Source organism: Lissotriton vulgaris, chromosome 6 (genome assembly GCF_964263255.1).
Source record: "Lissotriton vulgaris chromosome 6, aLisVul1.2, whole genome shotgun sequence".
In the NCBI taxonomy this organism is placed as follows: domain Eukaryota; kingdom Metazoa; phylum Chordata; class Amphibia; order Caudata; family Salamandridae; genus Lissotriton; species Lissotriton vulgaris.
The window spans coordinates 890077117-890091309 of NC_141694.1; the positions used below are offsets into that span (position 1 = coordinate 890077117).

Consider the following 14193-nt stretch of genomic DNA (forward strand, 5'->3'; position numbering starts at 1 on the left):
TTCTTAAGGTAGCAGTCACATCTCACAGATAAGTAGGTATGGAGGAAGCCAACCCTGAGCAGCGTCCTTGCTGCTCAGCCCAAGCACTCAACTGACACTCTCGTAAAACATGCCCGCATCAGCACTCTAATTACATCATTATCCCTCTGGCAGAGCAGCAGAGGACAAAACACTATAAGAAGACTGCATGACGTAGATGAAGGTACCCCAGCATCACTTGCAGAATTTGACTCCGCAGTTACATAAAAACTACGCAAGATTCTGCAGAGTTCCACCAACAGATGGAAAGAAGTATGTTGCGCTGCTCGTGCTGGGATTTAGAGCCAGTAGCACAGTCCGCACTAGAAAATCAACACAAACGACACCATGTGATGTGCCAGAGGGCTCACCACTATAGTTGATTTTGGTGCCGCTCGAGTAGATTTTCTACTTGAGCGGTTGCCTTCTGACTGCAAACGGTTGGGACCACATGTGACCGCCCGCATTAAAAAAATCTCACCGGATGTCCTCCGAACGACATGAAATCGTTCTCGGGGATGCCAAATCTCACTCGTGCTCGCCAACTTACCTTACTGGAGCTGTGTGTGAGAAAAAACTCTGCCACGCAGTGATTGGCGGATTCGGTCAGGACTCCCATTTACAAGATTAACGCAGTCACCAAAATTCCACCAATTTCACTGCCGGAAGAGACCACTAAATAGTTGCCTTGTTTTAGGTGCAGAACAACTCCTTTTATAGGGAGTGCTCTACAACACCACTGACACTCTAAAACTGCTCAACTCAAACATCTGTTTTACTAGCAGGATTTTTAAACACAGGATTAGCTTAGTGCCATCCACTGCGAGTTAGAAAAGCAACAAAGTCTTTTGCCATTTTTACAGCAAATATTTTAACCCCTTCAGCGCTAATGACAAGGGTAACTCGTCATGGAGTTTCCATTGATTTCAATGGAAATTACATTGAAGTGCAATCAGAGGCATAGCATCCAAGTGGTTAAGCATTGGATTACCTAGTCCGATCCATGCTGAGCTGAAGAATGACCAAAACATTTAACCACTTAAGGCACATTTTCACAGCTTAGGATTGCTAAAATACCATCCAAGCCAGCATCCAATAAATAAAATCTGACCCTGACTTGTTTTTCGCTCTTTATAGTGTGTTTTGTGTAGGTGTCTTCTTTAGGGTAATCTCTTAAACCTGATTTTACCAAATATCATTCATGCTGTATGTCGGAAAACAAACTGTGCTTGAGATTCCTTAATTAATATTGCAGGGGAAAAAAAAGATGTTCTTGTAACAGATAAATGCTGCTACCTATCACTTAATCTCATTTACAATAAGCAGAGATCTCTTAAGCTAAGAAGCTGAGCCTCCAATGCAGCTCCTTAGTTTGAAGACTTTGGGCCTGATTTATAGTTTAGCGGACAGGTCACTCCGTCTCAAATGTAACAGATATCCCTTCGACCAAATTTAAATGTGCATTATATCCTATGACATTTGTAATAAGGTAGAAGGGTTATTCATTACATTTGTGACAGAGTTACCATGTCTGCAAACACTAAATCAGGCCCTTATTTCTTTAGATTTCCAAAACAAACAAAATGTACTCAACGAAAGGCCCCAAGATACCTGCTTCAAATTGACCAGTAAGTACTGCCAGAAAACTCATGATGTTAGTTCCAGAGTTTTATATACTATTTCTTCCAGAAGTGCCAGGGAGCATATTCTCACCCAGAAGAAAAAGGTGAGATGGCCATAATATTCCTCATCTACCACCTCGGATAATCATACCAAGCATTCTATAAGTTATCATTAATTAGAGGCCACGATTACAGTTTGAGTAATGACAAGGAATCTCTAAATAAATTAAACAATTTTGAAATGTGATTCCTTGGGTTTAAATATAAAAAGTATTTTCATGTAAATTGAGTATGCAGTATGCATGAATGTGGAGGAGGGTGTGGCCCCTAGGCAGAGAAAATGTGTTCCTTCAGGCGAAGTTCAGAGGCAGCTATACATAGGAGAGTTGTCTCCTGTTAAAGCTAACACTATGAAAATTAAATTGACTAAATATCTGTACCAAATCTTTGACCTGAACACACTCCAGTTTTTACAGCTGTTAATATTTTGTTAATATTTTGGGTATTGTTTGGATTTTAGATACTGGATACTGGAGTTCCCAGCTGAATTCAATCTGGACCTTGGTTTAATAGGCCTGACTGAAGAGTTTCGTGAAGTGGCCAGCCAGCTGGGATGTGAAGAACATATCAAGCTGATTGACATCTCAAGCATGTAAGCTCTAACCTTGCTATGTTGTGGTATGAAAGCCTGATGAACTATAAAGAAGGGTCCCCATTCCTTACCTGTTTTTTACTCCAAACTATGCCTATGAATGATATAACCGTCCAAAACATTAATTCATCTTGATTTGTGACCCTACATGAACACATCACTGAGCCAATATTATAGTTGGCTATTTAATGGAACTGGATGGTGGATGTCTATGGTGAGAGTCTTATTTAGGTGTTCAAATAAAGCTGAATAAACTGCTTCCTTCTTCCGTTAAACTATTTTGGATTACTTACTTACAAATGGGTAATCACTTCATTTGAAGGGATAGGCCGCTACTAAACATTTTAGTTTTGTGTATTCATAAACATTGATTTCATAACAGTGTTACTGAGCAAACACTATAGCAAGAACTGTGTGCAGCTCCTTGTCACAGTCTGTTGAATTTAGAGGCAGCTATGATGACCCGGGAAGGCATGTATTGCATTCTAACTAACAAAAGGAATGTAGGAGTATGCCATTGACCACATATTTTTTTATAAAGACGAATATGTAGAAATTGGGTCTTTCATGGGCCCTTTGATTTACTCAGATTCCAGCCTCACTGTTATCTTTCCATTTGTGATTATTTTGTTGCTGCAAATAAACCACATGTCTTCAGTCACATGCAGCGCTTTGCTACCCTCATGGGTGACTAGCAGTGCTCTACAAATCGACTGATTGATTTATTGTTTTTAATTCACTATCGTCCGCATGTGTGGGTTACTATCTCCGCCTTTACTTCACTGAGTGCTTGTGCAACAATGGCCATTTGTATAGATAGCTAGTGTGGTCCCTCCACCGAAAAGTGGCTTCTGTGGTCTGTGTCAACATCCCAAGGGAGGATTGAGTTTTCTGGAAAACACAGAAACTCCATTGGACGGCTCCCTGAGCGCAAACTCAAGATAATGGTTTCTCATGTTTGGTGGTTTAATGTTTCTCACCACCGGTAAAATGATGTTTTACCAGCAAATATTCCAGCCTATGTGTGACATATATTACTTAAGGATAAACTTGGATTATCATAATAGCTCTAGTAGATTTAAAATACTCCCTCCAACAGATGAGTGCTAATTAGTGCCACAGAAGAAAAAAGATGAGGCGTAGGTGTAGAATTGATGAGCAAAATTAACATGTCCACTCTTAAGAAACACTTACAGGATCCCTTATCTTAGATACCTTCTATGAGCATCTTCTAATATCTGTCATGATGTTACATTCTATGAGCATCTCCAATATGTTTGACCATGCCATCATACTGGAATTGCTGATCTCTTGAATAGCCTCCTAACGGCACTGCATAAAAGAGAATTTTAAATCAATTCCACCACTCTCTATAGCATGCCATTAGATTAAAACTTTATAGAGAAATGGGCATTGGTAACTCCTGTTTCTGTGTCTTGCATAGCGAATTCAAAACGCATCTCTGATTCTATTTCTCATAACTCTACTCATTGGGAGATTCATTGCCTTTCCATCCAATCTTTTTCAATCATGTACGTCCTCTTCGTACTGGCTCTTCATCTTTGAACCTTCTACTTCACATATCAGATGATAAGACATCATTATCAACACTATTCCACTGTTCACACAGCTTCATTTCAGAGCACTGTATAACAAAGTAAAGATATGAACTATATATGCCAAATTGGGGTTCTGAAAATCCAGCGCACCTACTATATTTCTTACCATTCTCAGCATGTCATTCACTTCAGCTGGTGTTTGATTATATTTCTTTACCAGCTCTATTGAATTATGAGTGAATCGAAATTTGCCTAGCTTAGTAACGGTAAGTTTCAATTCTATTAAGGACATGGAGGCGAGGATTATGCTTTGCCTTCTTCGCTCTTTATTTTAGTACCAAAACACATCAGCCCAGAAAAGCTTAAACTAATGCTTAAATCCCAGGACAAAGAGAAAAAGCATTAAACCATGAAAAAGAACACTTAGATCTCGAAAAAACAAACTACAGATCCCATAAGTCCATTAAGGCAGTGCACAGAATTAGTCATTTGACAGTGTCCATGACAGTTAGATAGGACGTCCATTTAGTGTCAACTTCCTCTTTCTTCGCGCAAGTCACGCCAACATCCTACTGATGCTGTTTCGAACCTTCATTCACTAATAGAAAAAACACAACAGCGTAAGCGTCATAAGATAAACCCACATGCTTGAATAAACCAATGTCAACATTACAACCTCATGAGCAATGTACAATCCACAGGTAAAACAAAAACTGACTACTTACTGCAATACGGGTGGGATCTCACCCGAAGGTGGCCTGGGAGGGATAATCCTCGCCTCCGTGTCCTTAATAGAATGAAACTTACTGTTACTAAGCTAGGCAAATTTCGATTCTATGTCAGGACTGGAGGCTTCAGATCATCCTAGTTCAAAGCTTACTTACCACCAAATGTGCAATGTCCACCATTGGTTTAAAATAAAACCTCTTGAAGGTGGAATCCGAGGACTAATCTGCGGTGCGCATCAAGTCCTCCAAACGAGCACCCAAAGAAAAAGCTTTAGAAGCCAGGACCCCTCTAGCCGAGAGGGCTCCAAACAGTTTAGTGTCAATACCTGCCTCTTGCATGACCCATCGCACCCACCTGGTAATGGTAGGGGATGAGACTGCCTTGCGTGGCTTTTGTAAGGCAATAAGCAACTGTCTTTCGCCCAGAGGACGAAACTCCAACGTCATATCTTTGTATGCCTTTAGGCACGGAACCACGTACAGCTTGGGAGCATCTACAAAAGCTGAATACGAAATTGTCTTTGACGCAGATTTTGTGCGAAGTAGAGGTAATCCCCTCCGGGGGAAAAATTCTCGCCGAAATATCTAAGGTTCGTACATCAGAAACCCTTCGGCAAGACACCAAACACAAAAGCATGGGTAACTTAGCTGACAGTTCCTTCAAAAGAAAGGTTGCACGATAAAAAAAGATTCAGAACGAGATTGACTTCCCAAAGGACTGAGTAACGCGGCTCTGGGGATAAAGAAAGGCGAATACCTCTCAGGAGTCTACACAAAAAAAGAGTGTTTGCCAACTGGAGCTCCCTCCACTGGATGGTAAGCTGCCGAAATCGCGGAACGCACTGCGGTAATGGTGCAATACGCCAGGCTGTCTTATAGCAACTCCGCCCAAAAATTCAGAACTGGAACAACGCCTGCAACCAGGGGATCCAGGTCCCGTCAAAGACACCAACGTACCCACTTAGTCCAGGCGGATGAATATCATTTCGCTGTACTGACTGCCCAGGCCTTGGATAAAAGGTCCTCAGCTTATCTCAAAAGGCCGGGGAGCGACCAACATCGCCGGAAAGCCGCCATGCCATGAGGCGGAGAGAACTCTGCGTTATGAGATGATGCGGCTCTCCGTCTGGATTGAGAAGAAGATGAGGAAGCCAGGGGAGTAGGATTGGAGAATCCCAAGAAAATTCCAGAAGAACCGGAAACCAAACTTGGGACCTCCAGAAAGGTGTCACCCACCACCATCTCTGCCTTCTGAAGGACGAAGCTGGGCCGCCGTCTGCACCACCATCGAGAAGGAGGGAATGCATAAGCCCTCTCTTGACTCCGATCTTGAAGAAAGGCATCTGTTACCTCTGCAAGAGGATCCGGCCTCCAGCTGAAGAACAGCGGGACCTGATGATCCAATCGAGATGCAAACAGGTCCACTGAGAACGGACCCCAAAGATCATTCAGCAATCGGAAAACCTGAACATCCATCTTCCACTGGTTGGAGTCTCGCAAGTGTCTGGAGTGACAATCCGCCACCTGATTGGCCTGGCCCTGTAATTACTCCGCAGGCACGGACATATAGTGGGTCAGACAGTAATCCAAACATTCTTTTGCCAAGTTTGCTAGGGCCCGAGACCGAGAAGCGCCCAGATGGTTGACGTATCGAACCGCTGAGACGATGTCCATTCGTAGAAGAAAACATGATCATACTGAGTCTCTGGTCCAGCAGCGCACTGCGAAGGACTCCACCAGAAGTTCCAAGCAGTTTATGTGCAACTCCTGTTCCTCTGACGACCAGGCACCACCTGTGGAAAATTTCCCGCAGCGGGCGCCCCAACCCGACCTGCTGGCGTCGGATTCGATCACCAAGTCCGGAACTGACCCGAAGATTGCTTGGCCGTTCCAGGCCTCCATATGAGTGAGCCATCAGGCCATCTCCCCCTTCACTTCCTCAGAGAGGGTGACCAATTGATCGTAGGTCATGCCTCTCCTGAGATGGTGCGCCTTGAGGCGTTGAAGGGCTCAATAATGCAGGGGCCCCGGGAAGATTGCCTGGAGGGAAGAGGAGAAAAGCCCCACCACCCGGGCAATCTGGCGGACAGAGGTGTGAGATTTGGAGATTGTTTGTCGCAACACATGCCGAATCTTGGCCATCTTCCGGGACTTAAGGAGGACTGGAGAGAGTCTACAGCAAACCCCAGAAATATGATGCTCTGGGATGGAGAGAGAATGGACTTGTCCTTGTTGATAACAAACCCCAGCCCCTGCAGCAGGGAAACTGTCTGTTGAAGCTGAAAGCCCAACTTCATGGGGCATTGGGCCATCAAGAGGATGTCATCCAAGTAGACAATCATCCAAATACCCTGACTCCGCAGAAATTCCACCAGCGGGTGAAGTAGCTTGGTGAAAACAAAGGAGCCGAGGAAAGTCCAAACGGAAGGGCAATGAATTTGAATACCTGATCCCTCCAGATGAACTCTATGAACCGACGGTGCAGGAGATGAATGGGTACCACCAGGAATGCGTCCTTGAGGTCCAAATGGACCATCCAATCGTTTGGAAGAAGCACGTCCCGAAAAAGATGGATTCGTTCCATCTTGAAATGACGGTAGACCAACCACCCATTGAATTCCTTGAGGATGATCACCGGACGTTTGCCTCAATCGGTTTTTCCACCAGGAAAATATTGCTGAGGAAACCTGAAGGATGATGAGTTGATCGGCAAATGGCCCCTTTTCGGAGCAGTTCTGAGACCTCTTTGTTGATCAGCTGCGCATCGGTCATTGAAAACACCTTAGAACGAGGAGGCCTCGCTTGGCGGGGGTGATCGTAAAACTCTATGTGAAAACCGCAAATAGTCTGTAAGACCCATGCGTCTGCAGTAACCAATGCCCAAGCCTCTGGGAAAGCTGCTAGCAGGCCGCCAATAAGGACCTGGTCCACAGGGATGAACTTACAGTTGGAACTGTTGTTGCCAGAGGTATTCTTGAAGCCTCCTTGACCTCTGAAGCGTTGGCCTCTGGTAGGGTAGAAGTTTGTGAAGTTAGCCAAGGTGTTGTATTGACCTCACCCAGAGCCTTGACCCTTGTTGGCATACTGCTGACTGCCACAGCCGGTCATGGGGCCCCCATTGCGATTGGCCCCTCGAGAGAAACGCTGCTGAAACACTATTTTCATACTGGACTGGGCCTTGTCTAGGGATGTAAAGGTAAAAAAAAATGTACCCAGCTCTTTAATGAAGGGGTCTCCAAAGAGACCACCGTGGGCCACCGCCCCTGCCTCCGAGGAGGCCAAGTCACCCAACTTCGGGTCTAACTTGATTAGAAGTGATCGCCGACGTTCAGTTGAGAGGGCGCAATTGGCATTCCCCAAAAAGATGACCATGCTTTGCGCCCAATTCAACAGAACGTCGGGGGAGATGGCGGCACCTGTCACTTTTGCATCCTCCGCCATGTCAAGGAACTTCATGGTGGGCCCTGTTGCATCCAACAATTTATCCTGACAGGAGCGCCTGGAACGGTCAATGCCTTTGCGAGGATCTTTCACGAACTTCACAAAGAAGGTGACCATTTTCGAGTCTAACTCTGGTGTTAGGGCCACCTTCCCCTCCAAAGTAGGCCGAGGGCACTCCCCATGCAGGCAACTCCTCGCCTCATTCTCCAAGGGCTTGCGGAGGCGTCCCGCCACAAATTTCATCACCTTGTCCCCCGGGGTCCATGCTGCAGACCGCGGATGAATTACTTTATCCAGGTCTAGCATGCCCGAAACAGTCCTGAGGTAGATCGGCGGCGGAGCCCGACGGACGCCAAGAACCCACTGACCCTTCATCATCGTCCATGTCTGTCGGGGACAACCCCCAGGAGATGAGGGAGCTGTACCCATAGATACCGAGGGATCGGGGCCGGCAGAGGCGCAGGGGTGGAAACGGTCGCCTTAGCCAAAAAAGCGTCATGCAAACGCTCAAAGGCATCCCTGTCCACACCCTGCCTTGCTACATAATCCCCCTCCCTGCAAACCTTTGTGGGGGCTGGGAGATTGTCCCCTACAGGGGGTGGGGCATTCACAGGTGTCCTTAAATGTGCTTGCACCAATTTTGTGCACTCCTCCACAATATGGGTGGACAGGCGCACCTCCACTGGGCCTACTATCTCTGTGACGCACCGGTAAATTGAACTATCCACTGCATTGAAGAACTCATCATCGTTAATGTACTGATGAGTTTCTTCCTCCTCATAATAACCCTCCTGCTCCATCCTAGGGAACAGCTGGGACTTGTAATACCAGGTCACAAGCAGAAATGAGGCACTGGGAAAAAGGCTGTGAAGAACAGCACCAAATGTGGGCAGGCCGCAGGCCCGTCAGTTTTCAGAACTGGTTGAAAACCAGAGATGGAGGCAGCACCGGCCCCTGAGCGCGCTGACCCTCTTCCAGAGACCGGGTCACCGCCGCCTCCCTGCGCGCTGCCACAGAAGGTTAGAAAAATGCCTAATTAACGCAGGTACCCCACGCGGTCATAAACCACTATTAGTGCACCAAAATCGCCCGCAAACGTCAATCGCAGTTAAAACCGCTGTACGGACCCCCGCGGGCGTTCAAAGTAATGCGGGGCAAGGTACAGACCCAGATCTTTTCGGCGTTTAGGTGAGGCGGCAGGGGCAAGGCTCCGGTTTGTCACCATTCCCAGCGCGGCTCCTCCGTGTGAGGAGAAACGCGCCGCAAGTACCGGGAAAATCGCGTGAGGAACGAAGAACATTCCCGCGATCAAAGGGACTCTGAAAGAAAAAAAAGCACAAAGATAACTTCACTTTAACACTACAGAACCCCCCCACAAACCAAACAATGCATTAAGAACAAACCAAATCGGCTATACACACATAACTCAAGCAGAGAAAAGGAATAACAACTTAAATGGCTGCGAAGCAGCGAAGAAAGAGGAAGTTGACACCAGATGGACGTCCTATCTAACTGTCATGGACATTGTCAAAGGACTAATTCTGTGCACTGCCTTAATGGACTGATGGGATTTGTAGTTTGTTTATTCGAGATCTAAGTGTTCTTTTTCACGGTTTAATGCTTTTTCCCTTTGTCCTGGGATTTAAGCAATTGTTTAAGCTTTTCCGGGCTGCTGTGTTTTGATACTAAAATAAAGAGCGAAGAAGGAACAGCATAATCTGAAGCCTCCGGTCCTGACATAAAATTAGGGGGACAGGGGCATAATCTGGTATTATTGCCATCATCTCTTGTATCTCCAACTTCAATATGATTTTGAAATCTGACTTTTCTAAAACATATAAATACATCTCCAATCAGCTCAAATGTATAGATATGTTCAATGGAATTGAAAGTAAAACATTCTCTTGGAATGGTTCTTTTTTGTTTGGAGACTATGGGGGCTATTAGGATGGCGGGCGGACTTAAGTCCGCCCACCACCGTAGCAGTGCTGGGACTAGCCGCCAGTGGTGCTGCGGTCCCGCACTGGCAATTAGAATGCCACTGCCACGGTGGCGGTGGCATCCAACATACATTGCATTGTGGCGGGCAGTGCTGGAGCAGCACCCGCTGCAATGCAATATATGCTTGTCTCACATTTGCATGCACAATGTGGCAGGCACCGTGCGGTGCCTGCCACCTTGTGCATGCAAATGCAGGGGGGTACCATAGGTACCCCCATGTGCACCCCCATACCCCAACACCCTGGGGGCCCGCAACGGGCCCCCAGAGAAAAAAACGCATGCCTTTCCATGGCGGAGTCACCGCCATGTAAAAGCATTTCTCCGCCATCCTAGTAATATGGATGGCGGTGCCTGCAAGGCACCACCACCATATTGCTCTGCTTTTCCACCCGTTAGGATTGCCTACGGGCGGGAAACCGGCAGACCATCTTCCCGTCCTCCGGGGTCCCCCTCGCCATCTTAATGTGGCGGGGGGATAAGTCATGCGGGCGGCGACTTTTGGCGGGCGGATTGCCACCGCCATACTGTCGGTGGCAATCCACCCGCTATACTAATCACCCCCTATGTTTAGAGATATTAACTAATGGAAATGTTTGAATCTGTTCTGCTGTGCCTTTGTCTCCTTGCTATCTATTTCCTTGAAGGATCCTGGAGTTGATTCTAGTTATAATCCCATCCCCTCCTTCTTCTCCTGTATTTGACCCTTTTTGACCATTTAAATGTAGTAATCTCTGTTCCGTACTTAAATTTGCCTGCTGTTTCTCCATCAGAGTTGTTACTGCTTATAGAGGATTCAGAGATGCTGCAAGTTTTCTTGGTCTAAACCATTTCTCTGATTGTCAATACCAGGCTCCAAATTGATTAAACATCTTGTAATGATCTTGTTTTGTATATAGGTATGCTCTCTCTTTTGAAAAGATGTTTACATTCTCTTTTAACTTGTATATTTCTTTTGTTTAGCAAATCTCCCTCCAATGTTGATATTTCACAATGTACCGTTTCTAATTTCCTTTTACTATCTCTTAATGTAGTGTTGCTGAACATTTTCTTTTCCAGTTTTTCTGTCTCTTTTATAAGCACTGCCAGAATCTCTTCTTTTGTTTCATTTATTGAGACCATCCAATCTCTAGAGCATTTGTTGGCTATGTATGTACATCTCTCTGTAATCCGTTTGTTCTCCACAATCAGACCTGGATCATGTTTAACTGGTAAACCTTAATGCTTCTGCCCTGCGGTACGCTGTCAGATATTTTAGCTAAGATTAGGATCTCCCTTTTTTTTTTTAGACTGACAACTTTTTTCCATTGTTCGCTATTCGCTATTATTGGCGGTTTACAGTAGGTAGTTATAGTTAGGATCTATTTTCCGTAGGAAATCCGCAACATTCTATTTGGAATAAGTTTGGCGCCGGTCGACGAATCTTAGCGAAATTTCCAAACCTGGTGGGGCGCTCCAGTCCGCTCCTATCCTGAGAGTCTTGGGGTGATTGGTGAAGTGGGGGCTGAGAAAAAAGGGGATCCCAAAACGTGTTTTCCTCATGCAATTTTCCATAGGTACCGTTCATCGCGGCTACAGCCCAAACGGCTGAACGGAATTACACCAAATTTGGCAAAGTTGTAGCCCTTGGTTCAGACTCATGCCTTTTGCTTAAATGGTGTAAATGCGTTCAGTATTTCCTGAGAATATGTCAATTAAAAATAATTATATATCTATGACCTCGGTGGATCTGCATATCTTGTGTGCTCTCTAAGCGCACCGTCCCGATCACGCACTGAATGCTAATTGGCTGTCAAGTGGTTGTTAACATTTGAAACCAGGAATTGTTGGTAGCCATTTTGTGCCTCAGTAGAAGCAAGGTTGAAGAAGTCAGTGGAAGAAGTGTGGAAAACGTATAAAGGGGGTAGGGTAGAAACACCCTGACCCACTATAGCTGCTTAGAAGGTCCAACAACGACTCCCAGGACCCCAATTTTTCTTTTTTTTTCCAAAAACAGTAAAGTGTGCTTAGGGTGTGCAGATCATGCCATAAACAAACAAATAAAAGGAAGCGTGGGCTTTAATAATTAGCTACCAGGGGGCCGAATTCTGGGGGCAAAATGTTTACATTTTATGGGGTCCTGGAGGGGCTTCCTAGCACCGGGGATCGCCCCCCTCCGGGGCTAAAACATTAATGGGTGGTGGGGGTGGTTCAACCACCACCCTACCAGTAAAATAGATGGTTGGGGGGGACTTAAAGGCCTGCTACCCCCTGGGGCTTTTTTAAAAATAGATGAGGGGGTTCAAAGTCCCCTCCAGTCCTAGGGACCGCCAGTTCTGTTTGCTATGGCTCTCTGGTGTGCACGCGTTAGGTGCACAACTCTAACGTGTCGGGTGCGCAACTCCAAGGGTTAAAAAAGTAATATTTTCCATATGTACATGAAGCTTATGTGCTGAGATTTTTGGTGGCTCTAAAAAGAGCCCTTGTGTTTATTGAGCGATTTTGGTACTTACAAGTAAGTACCTGTTAGAATTGGGGGTCTCTGGTTGGCACAGGCAGGTACTTGTGACAAGCAGGGACCCTCTCCTCTAGTCAGGGCAAGGGAATAACTCTCTCAAAATAACCCCTGCTCACCCTCTAGGCGGCGTGGCGCGAGCAGTCAAGGCTTATTTCAGAGGCGATGTAAGTTAAGCAGTTGTGACCACATACAGTAACCCAGTGACAACACTACAAATGGACACCACACAGGCTTTATATAAAAAATGAGTTATGCTATATATAGAGTTATTACAAGACCAATAAACGACTAAAAGAATCCACAGTACTATTAAGTTTCAAGAGTTCAGGTTAAAAAGGCTTTATTCAAGGTTCTGTGCTAGTCAGTAGCCTTGTCCGGCTACAGCTTTGCTGAAAAGAGCACAGAGTCCAACAAATCCAGCGGACCATGGTGGTCCGGGCCCACTCAAATGTCGACAGACTCAGTCACAGTACCTTTTCCTTGCGGCGGCCGGCACCGATGTGCGAGCCGGTTCCGGGGTTCGTCGTGGTGTAGAAAAAGAAAGCTTTGCAGGTCACGGTGTCCTTCCAGACGTGGTGCAGGCTACGGCTCGTTGATGGCATCGAGACAGAGTCAGTGAGCTCAGAGCTTGGGTTGTTCGAGGCGGATATTGCTCGTTGCGGTGCTTCCAGCTTTATGGTGCGGCGACAGAGCCGGAGTGCGGGAGCTGGCGTCGTTCAGTCCGGACAGCCGTGCAAGTCAGGCGGTGCATCGCAAAGCATGCAAGGTGGTGCCCAACTCTGGTGCAGTCACAGGACTCGAAATCAGCAGCAGTGACTACGTCGGTCAGACCAGTTTGATTCGGTGTAGCGAGGCGTTGCACATTGCGGTGTCCTTCCAGTCGCGTGCAGGTTACGGCTTGTTGACGGCGTTGAGACGGAGTCGGTGAGCGCAGAGCTTGCGTTGTTCGAGGTAGACGTTGCTCAATGCAGTACCTACAGGACACCAGGCCGGTCGTGAGAGTCGGTCACAGCTCCCTGCCTCCGTAGCCACGGGAACAGCAACAATTTACAAAGGCTGGTGAAAGCTCTAAAGCAAGCTCCCTCATTATCAACTCTTGCTCCATTTGCATTCTCTTTTCTTCCAGAGCCAATTTCCTGCTCTCTAGCTCCACTTCTAGAGCCATTTTCTTGCTTTCTAGCTTCAGTTGCCTATTCAATTTGAGCTTGGCCATCTCCATCTCGTGCATCTTGTTTTCTTTCCTGTCTGCCAACTCTTCTGGGGATAGGCCTCAGGCAGAAACACTGCTACCCAACGGGGAGGTTGCCCCCCTCCCTTCTGGACGCAGTGGTCCCTACAGCTGCTGTTCTGCATCCTCCTCATTCAATAACTCACCAGAGGCATTCCTTGCTTTCACCCAGGCCCTCAGCGCCCTGTGGTATTGCTCCTTTTTGGTGATTCCAGCTACTGAAATTGTAATCTTTTTGCAGAAGCTCTTGAGCTGGGTGTTGGTGTAGTTTTCTAGTTTGTTTCTCTTCCTCCCAATCACAGTCAACAGATGCAATGGATGCTGCCTTTTCTATTCTGATTGAACCAGGCATGATTTAAAAACAAAAATGGAGATTTCTGGCCAAAACAAGTATCAGAAGTACGTGGCTGCGTTATGGTCTGCACTCATCAAGTAGTGTTCACTAATCAC

The 14193-nt window shown here is 46.2% G+C and overlaps 1 protein-coding gene across 3 annotated transcripts in view; it reads left to right on the forward strand.

The window, feature by feature from the left end:
• RASGRP3 (RAS guanyl releasing protein 3) overlaps nt 1–14193 on the forward strand; it is a 643233-nt gene that overhangs the window by 270067 nt on the left and 358973 nt on the right. The window contains exon 5 of one of the 3 annotated variants that reach the window (XM_086926878.1): nt 2161–2292. The exons of 1 other annotated variant lie outside the window; for it this stretch is intronic. In XM_086926878.1, the coding sequence (XP_086783004.1) occupies nt 2161–2292 (132 nt within the window). Of the gene's footprint in view, nt 1–2160; nt 2293–14193 lie in introns of those variants that run through there. One more of the 3 variants, XM_086926880.1, reaches the window with a different exon arrangement.